This window comes from Aulonocara stuartgranti (assembly GCF_965226115.1).
Source record: "Aulonocara stuartgranti genome assembly, chromosome: 2".
Lineage (NCBI taxonomy): Eukaryota > Metazoa > Chordata > Actinopteri > Cichliformes > Cichlidae > Aulonocara > Aulonocara stuartgranti.
Window position 1 is genome coordinate 33,364,853 of NC_138940.1, and position 24,442 is coordinate 33,389,294.

Sequence of the window (24,442 nt, forward strand, 5' to 3'; positions counted from 1 at the left end):
CGTGCACAGTTCTAATTAGTCGATGGGCTGATCTCATTTCTTCAAATGCTTTTGTTGCAGGTGTCCAGTCCAAGCTGAGAAGATTGCCGGAGGTATTAAGTGTAGAGAGGTAGACTTAGGGAACCAATATAAATGACTTAATGGATTACATGCCATCATGCTTACAGCTTACATAAATGCTACTGAAGATATTGCAGTCCAAAAACCAAAAAAAGTTACTGTTGCTCCTTTTTTTAACAGTTAAATTGTATACTTACAATTTTCAGGGAGAAGAGAGTCTTAACATGTATTATTTTTAATATTGGCTGTTTACTGGCTTTTTTTAAATTACCTTAAAACTTTGATGGGACCTTGGCTTGTCTCTGTCTCTTTTTATAATACGTCAGCCCACTAGTGGTTCAGTCCTGAAGTGTTACAATTACCCTCAAGAACTTTCTGGGGGTTCATAGTGTGTTTGTGTGTAACCACACTGAGGAAAAAGCCTCAAAAGGGAGTGTTAATGGATTTATCACTTGTGGGAAGTCGTCTTACTCACTGGATACGGTATGTCCACTGCACCAGAACAGCAAGTGTTCAAAATGTAGTGATTAGTGCAGTGTCCAGTTAATTTTAACAGGGTTTGCAATGGGACTAATCAGGAATTAAGAGTTGGCATCTACTTTAAATCGCCTTCTTTACGCATTCGTGGGGGGATACTGTCAGGATGGGAAAAAAGCAATTGTCTGCGGTCTCCTGATTATCCCCTGCAAAAGCCTATAATCTGGCTGAAAGTACTTAAAGAGTCAAGCAGCAAAATAAACAACATTGATTATCATCCCACTGTTCTTTTTTTCCCCCTCAAAGTAGACCAAGCAGAGAGGGAGGGGGATGAAGGTTAAGGTTGTGCCTTCCCCCGTCAGCGCCATCTGCTTGGGCAAATGTTAAGGCAAGCTAAATACCCCCTCATTCCTCTGTTCAAACCAGATTATCAGCTATTCTAAGGAGGCGGACGAGCATCTTATCATCTCCCAATCTCTTTTACAAAAGCAAATCAAGAATCCTGCAGGAGGATTACCAGGATTAAGGGGAGCACAGACATAGCCTTCCTTGGACATTGTCTTTAAGTTGCCGCCTTCTAGTCTGGCCACCTTCAGCTTGCAAAAATTCATGCATCTTGCCATGACAACATCCTTAACACTGACTAATTCTCTTGAGCGAAGACATTATTCCTAGGAGTGGTTGTTTTTGTTACACGAAGTATTGTTAGTCTCTTTCAAAAAGAGTAGTGTTCAGATCCAGACAGCTGAACCCTGATTTGCATATCACCAGTCATTACATGCCATCAGTCAAGCAACCCAGCTACATTTCAGAAAAGAATATCTGCTTCGCACAATTTTGACAGCATCACATAGTATTAAACAGTGATCCATAGTGAGAAGTGGCAATGAAATAGCACAATAGATTGGCATGCATGTATTCTACTGTATGCTTTAAAAAAAAAGTAAAACTATTAATTCTCTCACAATGGGAAGACACCAGCACCAATGATCACACCCGCTCCATCACAGCTACACACTTCCCAGACTGCATGCCCTGACATTATTGCATTAACAGGAAAGAAAACAAAACACAACAGCAACAGTAAACTACAATGAACACTAAAAGTAGTTAAAGAACAATAACACTAATGACCATTCACCAGATAATATCAGTGGCAAATTAGAACCCAATTTATTTAAACCATTGTCCACAGATAAAATCCTCTGTGACAGAAGATGCAGGAAAAAATCTGCTCACTGCTGCGAATCATATTTTACATCTTCTAAAAACAGTACTGTGTGAAGCTACTTGCAGAATATGACATTTGACTCCAAATCGTTTTGAGGAAAACCTTTCTTGTAGTTAAATTACACCAAATGAGATGAAATGACTCCAGCACTTTTGATTTTACTCTGTATCAGCACACTGCTGTGGCTGGTAATGAGGAACTAATTTAAACTCAAACAGCCTTTATGTGAGTGGGTTTTTTTTTTTTACAGATGTCCACAACAGGTAGCGAAAACTGATAAAGAAAAAAACCCAAACATCAGGGCTGGACTAGGACAAAAAATCGGCCCGGGCATGTTGACTAGAGACCGGCCCACCAGGTATTATAGGAAAAATCATAAAGCCTTTGAATGAAAACGAAGGCTGTTGTGACAGTGATTTAAACTGTCTTGTTGGTCTATGTATGATTTCTATAAGTTGTACATCAGATAAAAACTTTGGTTGTAAGATTCAGATAATTATTTAATAAAAGCGAGATATTTTAAATGAGAATAAGAAAGAAAAGTATTTCTTTGTGCCCCCCTCTCCCTACTAATGCCCCACCTGCACCCTGGCAAAGCTTTGCTAGACCCGCCCCTGCACAGTTACCAGCTGTCAGCTACACAGAAAGGATCCTGGTGTTATTTGTCTCTCAGAAACAGTTCATAACTTCCCTTCAACTTATTCATGTCATCTAAAAGGTAAACCTGTTTCTCCATCACCTGTTCAGCTCTGATGATTTAGTAAGGACATCTCCTGGTTTCATCTTCATGTTTCCCTCTCACCAGATAACCAAACCGATATCATGACCAGCAGCTTTTACAGCTGTGGCTCCAGCAAACATCAGCTGATACTAGAAATTAATATTAAATAAATTCTAACAACAGCTGATCAAGCTTAAACGTGCTGCTGTTGTTTAGCGCGACATCCGCTGGTTTCCTCTTTCTGGCGCAAAGTGGGCGATAAACAAACAACAGAGAAAAGCCGATCAGCTGATCATTGATCAATTTCATGATTGAATGAGAGAAGAGGCAGCTGCAGCGTAAAGACAGAGAAAAACTCCAGTTTTGTGTCTTTTTCCATTGTAGCTGAAGTACGGGACAAACTGTGTTCCTTTTCACCTCAATTTGAAACGCGTAATATTTTCTCTTTTTAGGGGACGGTTGGCAACTCTACTAACTAACCTTATGAATAAAATAAAGTTCACTATCAGTAACATCATAGCACCCACCCAGCTGTAGAAACTCCGTCATGCTAGCTACCACGCAGTACGAGTTATTGTAACTGACTGTAAAAAGTCAGCACAACGAAAATAAACTCCACCTAAACTTGGTTTAAATCCGACCCAGATAGACTGCAGGTCATACTTCTTACCTGAAGTTCAGTTCACCTGACACTCGGACCAGCGGCCACCTCGGGTCTCTCCTCCTGCTGCTTCTCCTTTCCCTCATCCACCTGGCCTCTTGTGGCAGCTCCGCCATAGCCACCACCAAACAACTAAGTTATTTTTACACATCTGCCAGCATCTGGCCAATCCATCACCTTTCATTTTTTATACTGTTATAAAAATAAATAAATATGCCAGATGGCCAGTCCAGCTATGCCAAACATATAAAACAGAATAACAATTTTACATTTTGCCTAATCTTTACAGTACTCTTTTTTTTTTACAGGGGAATTAGAGCTAAGCAAAGCTTGAATCCACACGAGTACCTCAAAGAATTGTGGGATAAGGGAAATGGGAAGGCTGCTATCTGCTGAAAAATGTTGTAAAGATCATTTATCTGTATGAAGTAATGTACATTCACAAAAGATAAAATGCAATAAAAAGAATAATATAAATCAGGTCCTGATAAAGCCATGTTAACCCACCCGAAACTGTGATTTAAGAATTTTTTGTGGTCATTAATCAAAAGGCATTATTAAGCCCACACAAGCGATCACAATGGATTTCTTTACCTGGGATATTTTTGGAAATACAGAAGCACACTAACTGTCTTAAGGGCACACCAGCCAACCATATGCTCCTTGCACACTAACGGCGTCCACTGTTTTAGATCACACTTTTAACAAGGAACAAACAATTGTACAAGCAATCGATGTTCTTCAGATGCCTGCTCCACAGTCACACCTCGTTTAATCAACACAATTGTTTTCAATGAAAACAATCTCCGGGCTGTAGAGCTACTCAGTGTCTCAGAAAGAACCACACGGCAGGCTTCCACACTGATTTGATTGTTGCACACACAAAGGTAGATAGACCACTGCAGCTATGGGGGATGATTGAATTATTCAGTTTGGCAGAGATTTGGCAGCAATTGTGTGGAGTGTTGCCTTGAGTGGAGTGCAACAGAAAAAAAAAAAAAAAAACACAGCATCTTCTTGTTTCCTGCACCACTGCACAGCACATGCATAAATAGCCTCTGCTTACACAGTCAGTTTTGCTTCAGGACAACTTCACATCATACCCTGAGCATGCTTGCTGCTTGTTAAATTGACCTACACCTCCCCAAAGACAACCAAACTATTAAATGCCTTCACTTTAACCTGTGTTATTCTCTATAACATAAAAAGACATCAAATATATGCAATACCATCCTCAGAATTCACCAATTCACCATTTAAAAAGTGAACTTACAAAGCAAATACGGCAATCATTTGGTTTAAAAATCTGTAATCTTGAATTGTAATTTTATACCGTCTACAGCGGATATCAATGATCCCAGAAGAGAATGTGAGTGACTTGTAAAATCAATGTGTAATGGTTTTTGCCTACTCAGTTACTCCTTTGCAATCTTAACCACATAAATAACAGACATGCTTTAGTTTTATGTTACATTTATTAGAGGCAAAGAACTGATAACAGGGCTGATGTACTGATTGCACTGATTGCATGCATTCTCAAGGTTGAGGAAAGTCACTGGGCCAGCTATGCAATCTTTGTTTGGTATAACAAACTTCACACATACTTTCTGAGTATTGTGAAGTATTCCCAACTAGTTATTAGGATGCAATCTTAAATAACGAAGTGAATAGCTGACATTACAGGAAAATAAGAAGCCACTGTCTAAATGATTAAGCAAACAAAGTGGAAAAAGAAACATATCCATATAATTTAATGAAGGGCATTTAGCAAGCCTCTCCACGAACATAACCACTGGCCGCATGTGTGTCTGTGTAAAGCCCAGCATGTTGGTCCATATATATGATGCTCCAGCTGCAAACGTATCATTGCATTATACAATAAGTAATCAAACTTAGTACATATAACTTGCTTCCTGGCCTGGTAAATGAAATTGAACACTGCCGTCTCATAAATCATGAATCAATATGTCAACAAAGAAACTCTGCTAATGCTTTGCTCAGTGACACGCTGTAATGTAGCTATGGGGCAAGCTTTAATAGCCATGTAAAAAGATAAAAGCACTGGATTTTGTGTGCCTTTTCTAACAACCAAAAAACAAAAAAACAAACAAAGAAAAACAGTGATTCACAGACAGAGCTAGAACCCAGCATCCACTGAATAAATTTCCTTTTCTTGTTTCTTTCTTCCTTCTTAATTTGGACTTTGCACCAAGACGCTGGAGAAAACTCCATCTAACACATACCACTCATGAACAAATGTCAATACTCATTAATGGTTGGCTGTTAAATTTATTTATGGTTCATCTGAAAACATGTATTGCCTAATTATATATGAAAGAAAAAAATCAAGCTGAATTTGTGTTCCTCAAAGAGATACATCTACCTTATTATCTATCTACGCTCTCTGTTTTTACGCCAAGACGATGCATTTATCAGGTTTACATTTGTCTATTAATAGAAAGTTGACATTTATGCACTCTCCATTGGAGAACGCTTTTCTTGAGTGTGCACCACTTTCTCAAATCACCAAGGACACTTTCCCCACGGGAACTGATTAGCTCGCTTGGTTTCAAACTATGAAGTAACTCTGATAAGCAATTAAACATTTTCTGTTGTCTCGACTCAGACTTTGTTTTATGTCTTTCAAGTCTGTATTTTTGGATCAAATCCGCATAAACAGCACATAACACAATGTTTGAGCAGTGGTTATTGTACTTTCTAGCATCAGTCTCTCTCAGATGTGTAAACCCCTGTTTTCGTGCCCTACTGTACATCATAATAGCTGAGTTATCTTTATCAAATGATCATTATCAGCTCTCATGGAAGGAAGATAAATTTTTAAAAAAAAGTGTCGGTCCAAAAAAAGCTCCTGTTTGGCTGTTTTCTGTCTCTGCACTTCAAAGGATGCGTTCTTCTCGAGATTTCCATAACTTATTTATCTGTAATCTGTTCCTAATTAGCGATGTAAATCATTGTTTTTTGTTTCTTTTGCCTATTTAAATGCTATACTGTTGCAAAATGTAGAAGAAATGTATGGGTGTTTTTCTGTGGCTGAAATTGACCTGTTAATGCTGCCTCAACCAACACAGCTACATATATTTTTTACAGGCCACAGCCTGTTTTACCAATACTTAATGTTACCAACTAAGTGTATATGAGAAAAACAACAAATTATTCTACAACATGTGCTGGCCTCATTATAGTCTCACTGTTCTCATCAGGCAGACACGGCATCGTGTGCAGAAAACTGTGTGATGTAAACTAATATTGGATGCTTAAAACAATGAATAAGAAGAGTCATCGAAATATGCAATACAATGCAAAAGACTTTAATAAATTTCAGAAGCGCACACATACATAAACAAAACATTTACAGTTTTCTCCACACTGGCAAATCAAAGTCAATTACAAAGATCATGTAAGGTGCATATTGTACTTCACATTGAATAAAAGTGAGGTTTCTGTCTCCCTTACAAGGACAAAAGCTTTCCCCTGCATGTTTTTTTTTTTTTGTCTTTTCCCCAAAGATCAGGCAAATCTAATTATTACACAGTGCTAGGATGCTATGTATATTTCATACTGTGGCTCCTACGCAGTAGTGAATACATTTGATACCATAATTACATGAATATACCTCCTTAAATAATAACAACCTGCCTTACAAAGAGGTGACACACATAAAATTAAAAGCTTTAAAATGGACACAGCCTGTACAACCATGACAGATCAAAGACTGGAACAAAATGAAAAAAAGGCATCTTGTCTGTGCAGTCATTTCATTTAACTATATATAGGAGGGAAAACAGCACCTACCCAAGTCAAGCCGCACATTTCTAACTGACTACACAGACTTTGTCCATTTTAATTACTCTAATTCTATGTTTATATTTCTGTACTGAAGTTGCCTTTTAGGCCTTACCTATTAAAGACGTTTAGCTTACCAATTAACAGGATTATTGAACAATAACGCTGCAAACCCATCGAGCCAGTTACTGGTGTGCATGGTAGAAATGATTCAATAAGACATAATGTGTCATGGTGGTCCTATGAGTGGAGAAAAAGTAGAAAAAAGCGTTGCTCTGAATAATAAGTATTAAGTGCATCATAGTGGATTTTTTTAAAATCAAATCTTAACTTATTGCTTGTTTTTAAACTCAATCCTGGAGTACCTATTTATTTTGGTGTTCAGTGTTGTTCTCATCAGAAAATACGTTTCTCTTTTTTTCAGTGTAAATAAGTGTACAAAGTGAAGCACTTTTTGCTTGAACCCAAGAAATATTAATGACTGCCAGAGGATTATAATTATGATTTTTTTCCCCTACCATCTGGAGTCATTTTAATATGGGTCCCAACAGTTAAATCAGTTCTGACTTCGAAATAGTAAGCGACACACAAAAGGTTAGGCTTAGTGCTCTTCAAATCTGCCCTACATAAACAGCTTTTGATTATAACCCCAGCAGTTAGTCCCTTGTGATTGTGGCTTAGCTCAAAGTATTAAACTTGTCCTACCATTTCTACCAGTGTAATAACAGCATGGCGAACGGTAGCACAGCTAAAAAGCACTGCGAATCTGTTGGTATTGTAGGGCCATGCATGCATCTGCAACATCAGCCACACTTGTCACCAACAATGTAATCAGTTGCAAAAGTGGAAATAAACGAGGCAAAGGGTGACAGACATGATACACTGTGAGCGGGCTCAATACTAATGGAAGCCTACAGATCATAGGCTTTGCAGCATAAATATATTAAAAGTCATTAGTTCCATGAGCAAGCCCAGATAGAGCAACATCAAATGATACAAAAAATAGAAAGTAGGAAAATAAAAATGGCCACCAGGCAGTTTTGAAAACAAAGCAAATAAAAGGCAATCAATAAATATAAACACCATCAACTCTGTGATAGATATACATACATACATATAAACATACTTTACAGATCTACTGACTGTATTTGACACCTATTTTACAGAGTGGGTGCTGGAGTGGGACATTTTTTGAGGAGGGTATGGGGCATACAATATCATCCCCACTGACAAAGGTAAATAATAGCAGAGGACTCAGTAAAGCATTTCCAACTTCCAACAGATTCACATGAAGGGCTTTGTCAAGTTTCAGGCAGCAACATGAAGCATTGTCTGTTCTTTTCTGAGACTCCCCTTCCCCCCCCACCCCCTCTAAATTCATCTTTTCGCTCAATTGTGTGAAGAGGTGTGGTTTGAGGCGGTAGAGGCAGTAAAGTACTTGTTTTCACCTCTTCAGTTCTTGCCTTCCTCCTTTCCTCCCTCTGCCCTCTCCCTCTCTCTTTTTTCTTTCTTTTCTCTCTTTTGGGAGCTAGAGATTGATTTTAATCCTGTGGGAGCGAGCTGTACCTGTGCCACAGAGTGTGCCATAGTGTGGTGGTTTCAGTGCCATCTCCTGAAATATAGAGAGACAGACAGATATAGGGAGATTGTAGTTACAATATCATTGAGCTCTGAGCAGCCTATGCTGTAGCCTTATCAGTGTGAGGCTACGTTGAACACTGATTAAAGAAAACTCCAAAAAGAGTGTGGATGATATTTAAAAAAATAAAAATAAAAAAAATAAAAATAAAGCATTCTTCAAGGTACGGCTGGCAATCAAGTCATTATCTTGTCAGGTTTCCTTGAAGAATGCTACAGGTATCACACATTTGTGCATTTTCCTGTACTTATCAGAGCATGCAATCTCATCCAATTACCACTCCCAATTTGTCTTTTTTTCTCTCCCACCACACTAGTGCAGCACTCTTCATTTCCCCTCAAAAAAGAAAAAAAAAATATTTGGATCAATTTAGGCCCAGTCTTTATTTCGGACCCTTGCCAGTGGGTCCTCTGATATGTACAGAATATTACATTTTGCTGTTCCTCACAAAGGTACCAACATATCTGCGATTGGGAAGAATCTGTCTTGATAGTGCTCACATTAACAAAGCACAGTGATCACAGATGCAATGACTCAACAATGACTCAACAGAAATAAACAAATAATAATAATAAAATGCAAAAAATGACCAAAAAACCCTACTACAAACAAAACCATAATCAGTTGCAAGGATTTGAAACTGATCACCTTGTGAAATCATAGCTTTAATGCCCGGCTGTGCACCCACTACCATTAAGCACAAACATCCTGCAATCAAACATCAAACTATAGGTGGCAAGTGTTACTGGCCCATTCCTTCCCCCGCATAAATAAAAGATTTCTGCACAAATAAGGTTTAATATTGCCTTTGTTATCCAATACATCTATAAAATATCTTTATTTATTCAATGTCCAGTACTGTGGTCATCCAATTTCTTGATATTTTGCTATATTTTTGGAAATTTATTAAAAAATGTGCAAAGATACATGGGAATACAGTATGCACGTAAGGCAAAAACAATGCTTATACAATTCTGACCAGCTTCAAAGTCAATATTTGGTATGACCAACTTTAATCTCTAAGACAGCCTGAACTCTCTTAAGTATTCTTGTAATTTCTTTAAATCGTCTCCATGAATAGTTCTCCGGGCTTCTTGAAGGACATTCAAAGCTCTTCTTTGGATGTCGGCTGCCTTTTGTTCAGTTCTTTGTCATGATGATCCCACACAGGTCCAGACTCTGCAGAGGCCAATCCATGACCGAGTGTTCCACTCTGTGCTTTTCCACCCAGGTTTATTTTTACATTATTGAAGTGTGTTTGGGATCATTGTCATGCTGGAAAATGAAGCCATTGCTATTTAGATGCTTTCCAGAAGGTATTGCATGGTGGATCAAAATTTGATGACACTTTTTTATGTTAGTAATCAATTTTGACAAGGTTCCCAGAACCACTGGTTAAAATGGATCCCAAAACCATGACAAAGCCTCCACCATGCTTTACATACATACTGACAATGATTTGAAACAAAAAAGTTACATTTGGATTAATTAATCCATCAGACCTGTCGCCACTGAGTTTCAATCCAGTTTGTGTAATTTGACATACCTCAATATTTGTCCATGGAGACCACTGGCACCATGTTTTTGTGTCACATTTAAGCAAAAAAGGGCCTATATTGTAGAGGCATCACTGGCTTATCCCTTGAGTTATGTGTTTTTTATGCTATAATAATAAAACATTCCTCTAAAACTGGTCAGGTAGTGGGATTTGACTGAAAAAGAGAGAAAAAAAGCAGCCAATGTCCAAAGAAAAACTTTGAAAGACCTTCCGGAAGCCTGGAGAACTATTCCTTAGGACAACTTTAAAATTGAGAACAATGTCTGGCTTCTTGGAATGAAAAAATCAAGAAATCAAGGAGAGCTCAATACTTTTGCACAGTACTCTGTGAAGTGGTACCAGAAGACACTAACAAATTGTTAATCTCAATTCCTGCACTGTGGGCGTAGAATTATGGGCCAAACATAAGAAAATATTAGCCAACCTATTCATCATGATGTCTGAGATCACTTAAGCAGGGTGGTAGTCATTTGATCTGATTCCTCTAAATCACATACGCTCACAAGTGCTCCTCATCACTGGAGGCAGATTGACCTCTAATATCGAGGGGGTAGGGGTTAAAAGAAAATGATGAGATGCATAAAAAATAGGAAGAGAAGGGAGGGAAAAGAGGAGATTTGCATTTATAGCTCTTACTATATAATGAAGCCATATGGTGGCACAAATCTGTAGTCTCTGAAGTATTTTTACAAGCTTTAGTCTTTATCAGCTACATCTGTAAAGTCCCTGGAAACGTTTTGTTGACCTTCAACCATAATTATCTCCTCCCGCATTCCCTCTCTATTGTTATTCAATGGCTCGGCTTTTTGTCTGTTTCATTTTCACCTTCTTCTGTGACAATTAGATATTACTTTAATGCACAAAAGAACTGCGTCACTTTGATGAAGAACAGGGAAAACTACCTATGATCTTCGCGTTTGGAGTTTTTTTATTAAGTTAAGCTGAACAGAGAGTGAATAGCTGCCACTTACAGACCAAATGTAGTTTTTCTTTTAAGAACCACACTACAAATGATCTCTACAAGTTCTCAAACATTATGTTTATACCACATCAGATCAAGAATCATACACATTTTGAAGTGTTGTTTATAAGTGCTATTTAAAACTTTGAAAATGTAGTCTCTTTGAAGAAGCGTAAAGATAAAATCAAACAGATTCAATTTTAATAGTCCTTTAGCAAACAGGGCTGCTGGGTATCTATTGTCATATCGCTTTGGATCCTGAGGACAGGACTCACTCAAGGCTAGTTTATGGTACTCCTGATAATCTTAAAGGACAGCTGCCTTTTTCTTCTTTCTTATCAGCCTCTTTCTCAAACCAATTAGAGTGATTTTAATCATACTGTATTACGAGTGATTAACCCTTTAGTGCATTTAATTAACCTTTGCAGCCAATGATTCTCATCAGGCAAAGCTTCATGCTATTTTTTTCTATGACATAGGCTTTAAATAAGCACACTTTAAACTTGTGGGAAATCTAATGTGTAAAGTGGGAGGAATCACTTGCCAATTGCTCAAGGGGACAGAGAGAAAAAAATAGATATATTGCCAGCTTAACATCACTAAAGATGGATTGCTGAGGAAAACCAATGAGAACAATTTTTTTTTGCTAATATTGAAATATTAGTTGGATATAATACCAGAATATGAGAATATTAAACCCATGTTCTATTAGAAGTGTGGATAAATATACCTTAGAAATAATCAGATAGAACCATAGCCGAAGAGATTTGGCAGAAAGTTTACTAATTAAATATTCATTGATTTGAAATTATTTGCAAAAAAAAATAAAAATAACAATTCTTCACTCTGATCAGTAACATGAGTGGAAATCAATTTCAATCCTTGATGCATAAAATTCATAACGGATAATAATTTAGGATGGTTGAACACAGGCTGAATATTTCTGCATATTTCAGGGCAGCCACTACTTGTAAGAGGGGAAAATCATTCTGACAACTCGTCAGTGTGTCATATAAACACATTATGGATGAAATCTTTGGTACCAGGGGCATGTAGCAGGCTTATGTATAATGTACCATGGCAGAGCATAGCTTTTAACTAGGGGTTCAAATAAAAGGTGGATGAAGGGAATGACTATCAAGTCTGTGTGGGTGTCTTCATAAATTAGCCTAAGTACAATACTTCACAGGATCAACAGTCATTTGCCACAACTACGCTATGATGAATTTTAAAGCTTGCTAGATCTCAAATAGAAGCATAGTGAGAGCAAAAAGAAAGAAGTGAACCAAAGATCGAGAAACTGTGTGCAATATGATGCTAGACACAAAGAAAAGCAAGCACCTCATCAAACAAAATCAATTATTGATGCAATATCATGAAATTGACCCAGAATTGCATGAATGACAGTTGTGAAAGTCATGATCAAAACAGTAACAAAAACGAAAGCTAGTGCAACCAAGCAACAATGGGAATCATCAAAAATCTTAAAAGAAGCAAAACGAAAGACAAGGAAATGATTGGAAAAGCTAGAAAAAATCAACTGGATGTTTGACACTAAGGGAAAACTATGGCAACACATACAGATCGGTATGAATAAATTACGACCCCACGCACAGACCAATCAACCTTCATTAATTCCATCGTCAGAGTGATAGCAGGTCAAATATCAACATGATATTACTTTGTCACGTATTAGAAATACAACAACATCACCCTGTCGAACACAAACTGCAACACATCAGTGTGGCAAACCTTTGTTGTGATCCTCTCTAACGTGAGACCATTTAAAAAATGTAAAGTATTTGAATCAACATATGCCATTTATAACAATAATTGGGGTCATTAAAGTAGGACATTTATGGGCTAAATGCAACACTGGCCTGGCTGGCTTTTTTATTTTACTGCTCCCTTGGTGTTTAAGTATACTGGTCTCAAGGCTCTGCGTCACCTTGATCCTTGTGACCCCCCCCTCTCTCTCTCTCTCTCCCCCGCCCCAAACAGTACTCAGTCTTCCCCACAGCGCTCTGCTCTGGCTGTCAGCACAGAGCAAGGCCACCTCTCCTTACTTCTGATTTACATTTATTTCCCTTTGCCAGTTTTTATTTATTGGGGCACTTCACATTTGGCAAATATCTCTTAGGGAATCATAAGCCCTTTGCTATACCTTGGCATTCAAATGAGTTTCACTCCCACAAAGAAGCACTGGCACAGTTAAGCTAGGACTTAATATTTTCACGACTGAAGCCACAAAAATATGGGATTTCTTTATCAAGTTGTTTTAGCACATTTTTTTTCTTTTTTTGCACTTTTACTTTCACACTTGTGCCTTTGACAATGTTAGCCAAATAGTCACAGCTTCATTCATCCTAATAACTCAAATTCAGAGTTGCTGCATATCCCAGTTTGCACCGCCAGCAACTACTCCCTGTCCATTTTAAAACAGCTAGCCACTGTAGTTGTTCTGCTTCCATTGCTCAAAGATTGGATTTTGAAAGCTGAGCATGTTTTATGGTAAATGATTATACAGTTATGGTTGCATTTAAATGGTCAAAATGAAAACAGGGTGGATTAACAACAGTACAGTGGAAGGTTTGCTGCATTAATTGCAACAAATTACATTTTCTTTCATTTTTGTTTGTTTCATTTCTTCCCATTTTTAGGTGGAAATGACATTCATGAAGACATGGTCATGGTCTGTGTAGGTAAATCCCCTTCCTTCATGCTCCCACCCACCCCCTTTAACATCACCTACCAGAGGACAGCAAGGGGAGCGTGAGTGGGGACTAGTGTGGGTGGGTTTAAAAAGGAAGTCATGAATTACCTGTCGGTTGGTGCTTTGCCCCGCAGTCTTGAATCCCCCCTGACAGCTGCACTCTGAGACACTGTATGGGTCGGAGCTAGTCGATGAGCATTTGGAGAGTGAGTCACATCCCACCACAAATGTGTTGTCCAAGGGGAGCTCCTGGATCACGTGGTGTTTCTTTGGGGCCACTGGTGTTTCGGGTTTGATTTGAAACGTAGGCTGAGGGGATGCAGATTTGTAATGCTTGGCTAAATCGGGGCTGTCAGGTTTGAAGGTGGTCGGCGTGGTTGCCCAGTTGTACTTCCCCATGGTTTGCTCCTCTAGCTCCACAGGGAGATCCAGTGTGCCATTAACATGCTCGTGCGTGGGGTCGTCAGGCTTGGATTCATCTATGGTCACAAAGTTCAGGAGGAGGCTCTTAGGAGATCGCTTCTTTCTCTTCTTCTTTTTCTTGATCTGACGGTTTTCTTGGTTAGGTGACACCCACTCTCCACTTTGCTTGCCCTTCTGCACTACTTTATGTCTGGGTGTCTGTCGGCAGCGCACTAAAGCGGTCACAAATATCACCAAGATGACAGTCATGGTCCCTGCTATGATAGCTATGACGACAATCACATATCCGTTAGCTTGAGGGGCTACCTCACTGTCCCCTATGTTGCGATCCAATGGTGTCTCCATACTTTTTCGCAGTTGCTCTTGTATAAAGGTAGCATTTGACACAGAGTCATTTACAAACAAGTGAACGAGTGCAATAGCATGTAATGACTCCGGCTGGCCTAAATCTTTGACTTTGACTACCAGCCTGTGCAGCCCCTGATCAGCTGCAACTATTTTCTCCTGCAGTGTTATGTTACCCGTTGTTTTGTCGATGGCAAAGAGACCTCGAGGGGAGACCCTAGATGTAATGATGATGCTGCTAATAAGACTGTATTGCAGTTCAGCATTCATACCAGTGTCATTGTCAATGGCAAACACTCTGGTGACCACAGCACCAGGGGTGGTGGTGGTTCGCACTAGGTCATATGAGTAATTGGAGGACGGAATGACGAACACGGGGCGATTGTCATTCACATCGACTACATTGATAGTGACCTTGGCATAGGAGGAGCTTGGAGGTTGTCCTCCATCAACTGCCTTTACCATAAATGTGTAGGAGCTTTGCTGTTCCCTATCAAAGGTAATATTGGGTTTGATCACGCCAGTTTGGGGGTCAATGATAAAATTGTCTTTCCCATTCAAAATGGACAAAGTTACAACAGCATTATCTCCTGCATCTGCATCCGTTACTGTGATTAAACCAACAGTTCCATAGAGAGGCAGGTTTTCAGGCACATAGAAGTTGTACTCAGGGTGTGTGAAAGTTGGGCTGTTGTCATTAAGGTCCTGGACAATTAGCTTGACAGTGACATTGCTCTGCAGGGATGTAGAGCCATTGTCCCTCGCTATGACAGTGAATGAGTACCTCTCCTGCTTCTCTCTGTCCAGTCGTTTGCCAACAGAGAGAATTCCTGACCGTCTGTCAATGTTAAACCCATCAGGCGCATCAGGGCTGAGAGTATAAATAATCTCTGCATTATGTCCACTGTCTGCGTCAGTGGCGCTTATTTTTATTAACTGTGTAGAGGGGTCATTGTTCTCCGGTATGGAAAGCTGGATTTCTGGCTGGGGAAAGATGGGCGCATTGTCGTTCTCATCCTTGATTTTAATTAAGACCATAGCTGAAGTGTTCAAAGGAGGTGTCCCCCTATCCGAGGCCACTATCTTAATTGCATATTCTCGAGTCGTCTCATAATCTAGAGGAGCAGCTGTCTCGAGTAAAAACTGATCATTAAAGACAGGCTTCAATCGAAAAGGAACATCATGGTCAGTGTAGCAAGCTACTTTGCCATAAAGATCTGCATCCTTGTCAGTAACAGTAATTAGGGCTATTTTGGTGTTCAGAGGTGCATTCTCAGACAGCAGAACAGTTCCATTAACCAGGTTGATAATGTAGCGAGTGTCTATAGAGGGAACATTGTCATTAATGTCTGTTACATTAACAGTCACTGTGGCTCTGGAAGGGGTGGAGCTGCCATCACTGGCCAGGACAATGAGTTTATGAACAGGAGTTACCTCCCTGTCCAGTGGCTGCTTCACAGTGATAAGTCCAGTAGAGCTGTTGATGGCAAAGTGACGTTTGGTCGAGGAAGAGATCTGGTTGCTGAAGGCAAAGTGGATCTGCGCATTGGAACCCAAGTCTGCATCCGTGGCATGAAGCTGAGCGACCGATGTTCCCACTGGTGCGTTTTCTGGTACTGTGACTTCCAGCTCACTGTCCTTGAAAATGGGGCGATTGTCATTGACGTCAGAAATGGTGACTTGGAGAATGGCTGTGCTGGATTTGGGAGGGTTGCCACCATCCTCCACCTTTATCTTCATGACAAAGGTATCCTTCTGTTCACGATCCAGGTTCTGCTGAACAATAAGCTGCGGCCACTTGTCACCTTCGGGCGTCTCAATGATGTCTAAGCCAAACTCACTGACACTCTGCAAAGACAGGACAATATATTTAATTGTAGGTGTTGATTTTATATACCTATTTGAATAATGGAAACAAAATGAAACCAGCTTGTTAGTGTTAAATAGCATTTTACATGTCCACTCATTGTTTTTAACTTCAAATGACATTTCTTACAGGATTTTATCCTTAAGTTTTTGTTTCTTTGTTTGTTTTTTAGGGGCTTTCCCCTTTATACTGTCTGGCACAAGACAGTGTGAGTTTCATTTGGTGCAAAAATTGCTAAGCCACTTCAATAAAACCAGACTCGACTGATATATTAGTACCATAACTAAGAACATCACATTTTGACTTGGGTAATAACAAAGAAATATGTGATAACAATTCCAAGGCATCCTTGGGCATTTTTGTTCTTAAATTGCAGATTTTTCAATTATCTTATAACAACAAACATCTTGTTGAGGTTTCTCCTAAGGTTATTCAGGTTCCTTTGTAGCCCTTCTTATGCATCCTGATGAATGTCAAGTTAAACAGCCTGGGAAATTCTTCAACAAAGGCAGCTGGCTCTTTGCTCTGCTCTGCTCATCTCAGTTGGGTCCCTGCAAATGTGCAAACATGCTAATCATCAGCTTTTTTTCAGGCTTTTTGTTTTGACACTTTCTAAACACATCCCAAAAAATATATGAAATATTTGGTAATAAATCCTTTTCAAATGACCATTTTTTAGTAAATGATCTGTTTCGACTAACTACTACTTTAAGAGATTTGTTTACCTTTTTATCCTCATCATCCAGTTTCTGCTACTATCAATAAAATCAGACTTCACTCAACCTTTCTGTACAGTCTCAAGTTAAAATAAAACAGCTGTCTTTATAAACATTTAAACTTTGACATAGGAGTGAGAGACAGCCAAGAATGGAGACACACCAATAAAGCACTTGCACACGCCTCAAGAAGTCTCTATACATAAAAAGAAAGACAGTTAAAAAGTCTGCATATTAGAAATGCTTTTCAGTCAGGAGGAGCTAAATCTAGGCAAAAGTAAAGCTGGAGGGTGATAAAAACAAATACAAGAATAATCCACATGATAAACCCGAGGATCTGGCACTCAATGCTAAGAGTAATTGCCTTCCACCCCCCTAAAAAACTAGCATTAATGTTCACTATTTTCGTAGTCCTGACAAATACATGGTATGGATCCATACCATAGCATACTAGTATGAGGGAGAGAGGGAAAAAAACAGAGAGTGAGAGAGAGAGAGAGTAGGGGGAGGAAATAAGAAGACGATCAAGCCCATGAATGAGCTGCATGCACATTATGAAACAAAGAAGCCCTTTGAAGCTCTTTCAGTCAGAAGCAGTTTCATGGTAAAACAAGAAAAAGCATCCTCTTTAAAGAGATAAGCTTCATGCTGCACATAATGTTGGAAGAGATTACTCTGTCTAGGCACAGCTATCAAATGAGATTAAGATATATACATTCTGCTTATTCAAGGGAGAAACACTTCAACCAAATTGTGAGCACAAGAGTCCTCAGTAGGTTTCAACATCTAGAACTGTCCTTGTGCCAACATAGCTTTGTAGCCGACACAAGAAAACGTGCAGCTGCAGCATGTAAATTATTGTGTACTCTGAAAAATTGCTTGCAGAGGGAATGTTGTCAACATGTCAGTGATTGACAGAACTACTTAAAACAGCCAACACTGCAGCAATGATCTTTCAGACCTTATTTTGTCATCCTTCTGGCAAGCAAAAGTCATATAGGGATAAGCAGACATTGCATATAAAACTCTGCGTGGAACTGTAGAAAAAAAATTGCCTTATGGATAAACTCTGCTGAATCTTTATGTACCCAGCAGAAGTATTTCTAACTGAAAAGTCCAAGACAACATTGTAGGGGCTGTATTGTTAAGCACTACTCGAGCTATACAGATCTCCTCAATCCTCAGTCGTTTGAATAGTTTGCAGATTCGGCACAGTATAGCTGCACGCTGATATTTTCGCAAAGCCCGATGTTAATAGTAGGATGTCGAGTTAGCATGTGTCAAAGGGAATGCTGCACAATGATTTATAAGCCAGCGTTTCCTCTATGCTTTTGTCTTTTTTCCACACAATTTTACAACTGACAAGGCAGCACTCACCGCATTTCAATAACTTGGGGAGAGCTATCTCTCAGGCTGTGCATCCTCCTGAATGCAGAATTAGTCTGGTGGATTGTGATAAGATCTAGGGCAGGCTAAGAAAAGGCCAAATACTAGCATGAATCACTCACTGGAAACCTTAAGGCTGAGTGAGAAGGACAAAGCTCTCTAAACGGTCAAGTGTGCACATTAGACCATGCCTTGCTCTGCCACCTCACATATTCCGTACAGGTACATGTCTTCTTGAACTTTGATGACTTGCCTTTCATCCCACATTACAGGGCCACAGGTTCTCTGGAAGCCAAGGGGGGGATTAGAGCACCGTATATGTGAGGTTTGTGAAGTACAAAATCTAATCAGAGTTGGCTAATTTAAATGAAAATGATTGAGGGACACTGACAGAAGCAGAGGTGGCAGATGATGAGGGAAGGATGAATCTGAACCCCATTTTGCCGACAGTGCCTCAGATTATCAGTAGATGCATCTTTCACTCAATTTGATGACCTTATTAAAACTCAGAGGAGACTCAGATTGGGCTGTGAATATATCAGGAAGACTCTAGTCACGGTGATGCCCATGGATGGGACTAAATAGGCAGAGGTATTCATCACAAGCTATAGCACCTCTTTATAATGCTGATAGAAACTCTCTCTCTCTCTCTCTCTCTCTCTCTCTCTCTCTCTCTCTCTCTCTCATTCTTTCTCTCTATCCCTCATCCCCTTTTGCCCCTGGCCATGATCTCATGCATATAATTAAGACAAAGGAACCTAGGAAGTGTTTGCCTCTTTTCGTCAACCCCTAGAAGAAGAAAATGTGTCAAAATAGGATGCTAATGAAAAGTAGAAATGCTTGAGAGTAAGTTCTCCACCCAAATATTCAATGCCTATAGGCGCCATGCAATGAATTAATCACATTTTTCTTGCTACATGGGAATGAAGCTTGAATAAATTTTGCATCTTCAAATCAGTTTGGGAATGAATTTGGTCAGGCTCAGACTTGGAGTACCAGAAAAAAAGACTACTCCGCTTCAAATCTAAGGTATATTTCAGTTAGAAATGTAAAAAAACAAAACAAAACAGTGGATTGGCCTTGGAAATAACTTCAGACAAAATATGTTGTTGGAATAAGGTTAAGCATAAATGCCCTAAATACAGACATTGTTTTATTAGTGGAACATAGTCAAGCTAGTGACAGAATCAAATTTAAACTAAATATATTCTGTTTTAAATCTACTGAAAGATGCTGACGTGAATGCAAGGGCACATGTCAAGTACCAAGCACCGGAATAAAGAACGGTGCCAACTTTTGAAATTGTAAAAAGCGAGAGGAAAACAAACGCTAAAATCTCATTTAGTCCTGAGTACGTTTCTGTGTTGACCCGACTTATCCTGTGAATATGTAGTGATCAAATCTCCCTTCGTGGGGGATTCTTCTCCAGTCATGCATGTGATTACTTTCTCTGACCTTGACCATTTCTTAGGACAACTTCTATTCAATTCAGGTGACGTAACACACCGCTGCACTGATGGTGGAGTTTTGCTCAAAGTATGATTACCAACCATTATATGTGGAGCTGGAGCACTGTGTAGGACGAAATTACCCGTTGTCCTTCTTGGCTTTGAAAAAGAAGGAAGTTGCACAAAAAAGGCCACCATGTTTCTTTCATTTCTTCTGTATATTGACAACTCAGGCAAGTTACATGTGGAGTGACACACCACTGAGTATGGCTCATTGTGCTACACAATGGAAGCAATTTTAGCACTGTGCCCTGTACAACATGAGAAAAAAACTGGGCAAACTATCATTCTGAGGGAGCTTCTGAGACAAATCTCACAGGACCATACAAAGATAGTCCAAGGGTGGCTTAGCGGCCAAGAGCTATTCTAGGAATTGCTTACACATTCCTTCCCCCCTAAACCCCTGGCTTTCTACTTCACCACTGAAATAAAACATACCAAAGGCTGAAAGTGCATCCAACTCACTTTAATGCTTCACCCTACATCGTTTTACTCATATGGAACCTGGGATACAAGCAAATTAATCTTGAATACAATGAGAATATAATGAGAAGTACCGAAACGGGGCTGTGGAGCCAAGGATGCTGAAAGAAGACTTTCCTGGAAAAGATAACACAACCACAGCCTAGGTACAGCTTTTAGAAAGCTCCATATTGTAGAAAGGGTAAAGAAAATTATTGCAAATGATCATCGTAATGAGCAGAACATTTGGTTGGTGATTTTCCAGGCATGAACAATTCAGGACATTGCGCTGGAGAGGTCTTGGCAGTGGGGAGACTCTTTAAAAATGCAAATTGGTATTCAAGGCAGACACAGACAGCAATGATTCTGTTCATTCCTACACAATGTTAACGTCATCTGAGACTCCACGGTGTACTTGTCATGCTGCCTCACACCGTTCCCTTAAGTACAACAACTTTTTTGCATTTGTTATTATTACAGTTATATAATTTCGTTTTATGTGATCATGTAATCTTCACTACTTATCTGCAAAGCCTTAAGTGTTGTCTAGACTATAATTGAAGAACACATGATAATAGCTTACATTTTTCAACTTGGAGCTGAATTCATTAGGTAACAAAGAATATTACAGTGCAGAAAAAAGGCTTTTCCTAGTTCTGTACTGGATGCATATTACAACAATACAGTTTATTCCTTTACACCTGCTTTAATGCGCTATGTTTAGCATATGTAACCTGTTGCTGGACATGCAGTTTATGATGTGTCTGCACTTTCTGCTACATGTTCTCTGTTAATACACAGTGAAAACAGCCTTCTCTACTAATGAAAAACATATGGAGATATTAATGGCTGGTATCTAATCTTTTAGACTCTCCAACATATTGCACTGTATGAAAAAGTAGGTCATATTTTCAATGCAAATTGGGAATTCATTTGCAGTATGCATATATACACGATAGCACTACACTCTACAGCACCATAAAGGGTTTAAAGAATCAGCTAATGCAGAATCTGAGTCGTATTAAATGAAGTCTACAAAACTGACAAAGAAAAAGGATGTAAGAGCTCATTAATTAACAAATAGTCAGCTATTCAGACCTGATGTACACAGGTGGCATGTTGCAGGCATAAGAGTTTGTCACAGCTTAATCAATAATGTGAGCACTGAATATTGTGCTTGCTTCGAAGAAAGTCAGACAATTAATTTCATACTTTCTATTGTGTGTTTGTTCTTTAAAAGTGTTTCTCCAAAACAAATTACTACAATCGTTTTCAATCTCTCAAATGTGTGGCTGTAACTGCTCGGAAAGTTACATACCTAACAGACAATTAAAGTTTATTTATTTTATTTAGTCCTTTCAGTAAACGTGTACCTTGAATGCTGTTCCAGTAACACAGTGCTTCGGGCCATATTCTTTCAGTCACTTACTACTCCATTTAATTTGGAAGAAACAGCATTTAGTTTAGGCTGCCAGCATGGAGTATTATAGTGAAGTTGATATTTTAATTAGTCTTTACGTGGAAATTCTTTTCTGATACCTGGATGAGTTTGATTATTAATGAATTTGTTACAGTTGAGAGTTCAGCACATATCAAACAAAACAGGGATACATTAGTGCTAGGGACTCAGACACAGTGATTTTTAAACAAAATCGTAATTCGTAAAAGAATCAAATACAACATCCGAAATCGGAAGAACCAACAAAAAGCATTAGATCCATCGGAGGTCTGTTAAACATTTCAGGTTCATTAATGAAAAAGCTCATTACAAAATCCACTTTGAACCAGATATTTAAAAAACTTGATTCTTCCAATACTTCCAATAATCTTTTGAAAATTCACTAATGTATAAGTAAATACCGCCTTATTTCATTTTCCATTTTAACATTAATAAGATTTCAAAGACCACAACAAAATACTTTATTCCTTTTTTTCTCTTTTTAGATATCAATAATGAAACAGGCTTAATCCTCACCTTGACTAGTTCATAATGTTGGATCCCATTGATCCCAACATCAGGGTCAAATGCTGAGGGCACCGGGTATCGTGTGTTAATGGCTGTGTTCTCTGGGATGGAGATGTTTATTACAGTGGACTGGAAAAGGGGTGCGTTGTCATTCACATCCTCAATCAGGAAGCGGATCTTGACCAATCTGAAGATCTCATCCGGCAACACTGCCACCTCAATCTCGTAATAGCAGCGTTTCTCATTGAAGACCCCGGAGCACAGCTTCTCCCGGTCAATTCTGTGATTGGTGGTAAAGATCTCCCCTGTGTTAGCCTCCACCCTCACCAAAGGCACATCGCCCGTTTTATACACAGGCTTGAACTGCAACGGCGAGGATAGCCTGATGCTGGGGTCTAGGTTCAGGTCCAGGTCCTTGCGCAGATTCCCAATTCGGACGTTCTCTGGTTGCTCCTCCTTCACTGTGTAGTCCCTCTCCTGGGCCTGGCATTGTAAGACCACACAGGTGAGCAAGACCACCAGCACATGAGCCTGACTTGCTAAGTCCATACTCAAGAGTAGATGGGAGCCTCACTTTCACTGCAGCAAATCTGTCATGACAGACGAGCCAGAGGGGAAAAAAAGAAGAGAGAAAGACAGAACGCACAATGTCAGTGCAGAAAATTACACGGTATTCAAGTTCTGCTGTAATTAGTACTATTTTCCCTCATGGAGAGTTTTCAACTTGACCTCTTCATCCTAACTAGTTATGAGCCAACATCCTTCCCATGTCTTTGAGAGCAAATTAATGGCAGTTTTACACAATTAACCTTTGATGACATCCGTTGAGCAAGCGGACACGTAAAGGCTAGTAGTTCATGCATTCCATCAATCCATTTCATCGCTGTAATGAACCATTTAATATTTTTATTGAGAAGTATGAAAGCAGTTAGATTCAGTGTTACAATGAAATAGTTTTCTTTCAAAACTTGTTAACAAACTACTTTGCCTGAAAAAAGAAGAACCAAAAAATTGGATAAAAGCTTCATTTATATCCATCCATTTCCCTAACCGCTTGTCCATTTGAGAGTTGCTGTGGGGGGTTGGAGCCCAGCTGTCATAGGGCAAAAGCAGAGTACACGCTGGACAGGTCGCCAATCTATCACAGGCTAACACAGAGAGACAGACAGACAACCACTCATGCTCACATTCACACCTACAGCCAATTTGGAATCACCAATTTAACTAACTTGTATGTCTCTGGACTGTGGGAGGAAGCCAGTGTACAAAGAGAGAACCCACGCAGGCGCCCTTTTGCTTTGAGGCAGTACTAACCACCGTTCTTCTGTTCCGCCATCATATATGAGTCGGTCTAAGTCAATATGCTACAGTAGTGTCCTTATAAAGCGCATCCACACGCAGGCTTTGGCTCATTTGGAAAAAGCAGAAATGAGCCTTAAGCACTGTTGCTTCCATGCATGAACGCACACACACACACATGCACACACACAGACACTTGGAGTTGTACCGCTTGACAGCAGCTATTAATGGAGATTATCATTTGTTTGGAATGTAAACAATCGAGCTCTCAAATATTTCATGAACGTCCGTGTGTGCGTAAACTAGCACAGTATGATAAAAGCATTGTTTTAAGTAAGAGCAGTAGAAGGAAACAACAACGTGAAATGATTTATTGCGAGAGCCACCATTAGTCAAATTAGAGAAATTTAATCTGAACTTCATTACATGCTAGCAAATGTTTTATCTCCAGCATTAAATTTAAACTGCACACAGTTTGCTGTTTGCAAGGCAAAAATGTTTAAAACACAGTGAGGCTGATTTCACATAAGTTAACAATATTCACTGATGACTTTTCAAGCACAGAGTCCCAATTCGTTTGAGTCTGTTATACATTTTTCTTTTGTACAAGTACAAAAGCTTGCCAAAGCGCAAGATCCTCGATTG

The 24,442-nt window shown here is 39.3% G+C and overlaps 1 protein-coding gene across 2 annotated transcripts in view; it reads right to left on the bottom strand.

Moving 5' to 3' along the window:
- The window catches only part of pcdh11 (protocadherin 11), a 202,619-nt gene that overhangs the window by 108,485 nt on the left and 69,692 nt on the right, over nucleotides 1-24,442 (bottom strand). Inside the window, exons 5-7 of one of the 2 annotated variants that reach the window (XM_082555734.1) lie at nucleotides 22,508-23,088; nucleotides 13,934-16,441; nucleotides 6,477-8,566 (exon numbers count right to left, since the gene is read on the bottom strand). In XM_082555734.1, coding sequence (XP_082411860.1) covers nucleotides 8,483-8,566; nucleotides 13,934-16,441; nucleotides 22,508-23,047 — 3,132 coding nt within the window. In that variant the 5' untranslated portion in view covers nucleotides 23,048-23,088 and the 3' untranslated portion in view covers nucleotides 6,477-8,482. Of the gene's footprint in view, nucleotides 1-6,476; nucleotides 8,567-13,933; nucleotides 16,442-22,507; nucleotides 23,089-24,442 lie in introns of those variants that run through there. The other variant, XM_082555733.1, reaches the window with a different exon arrangement.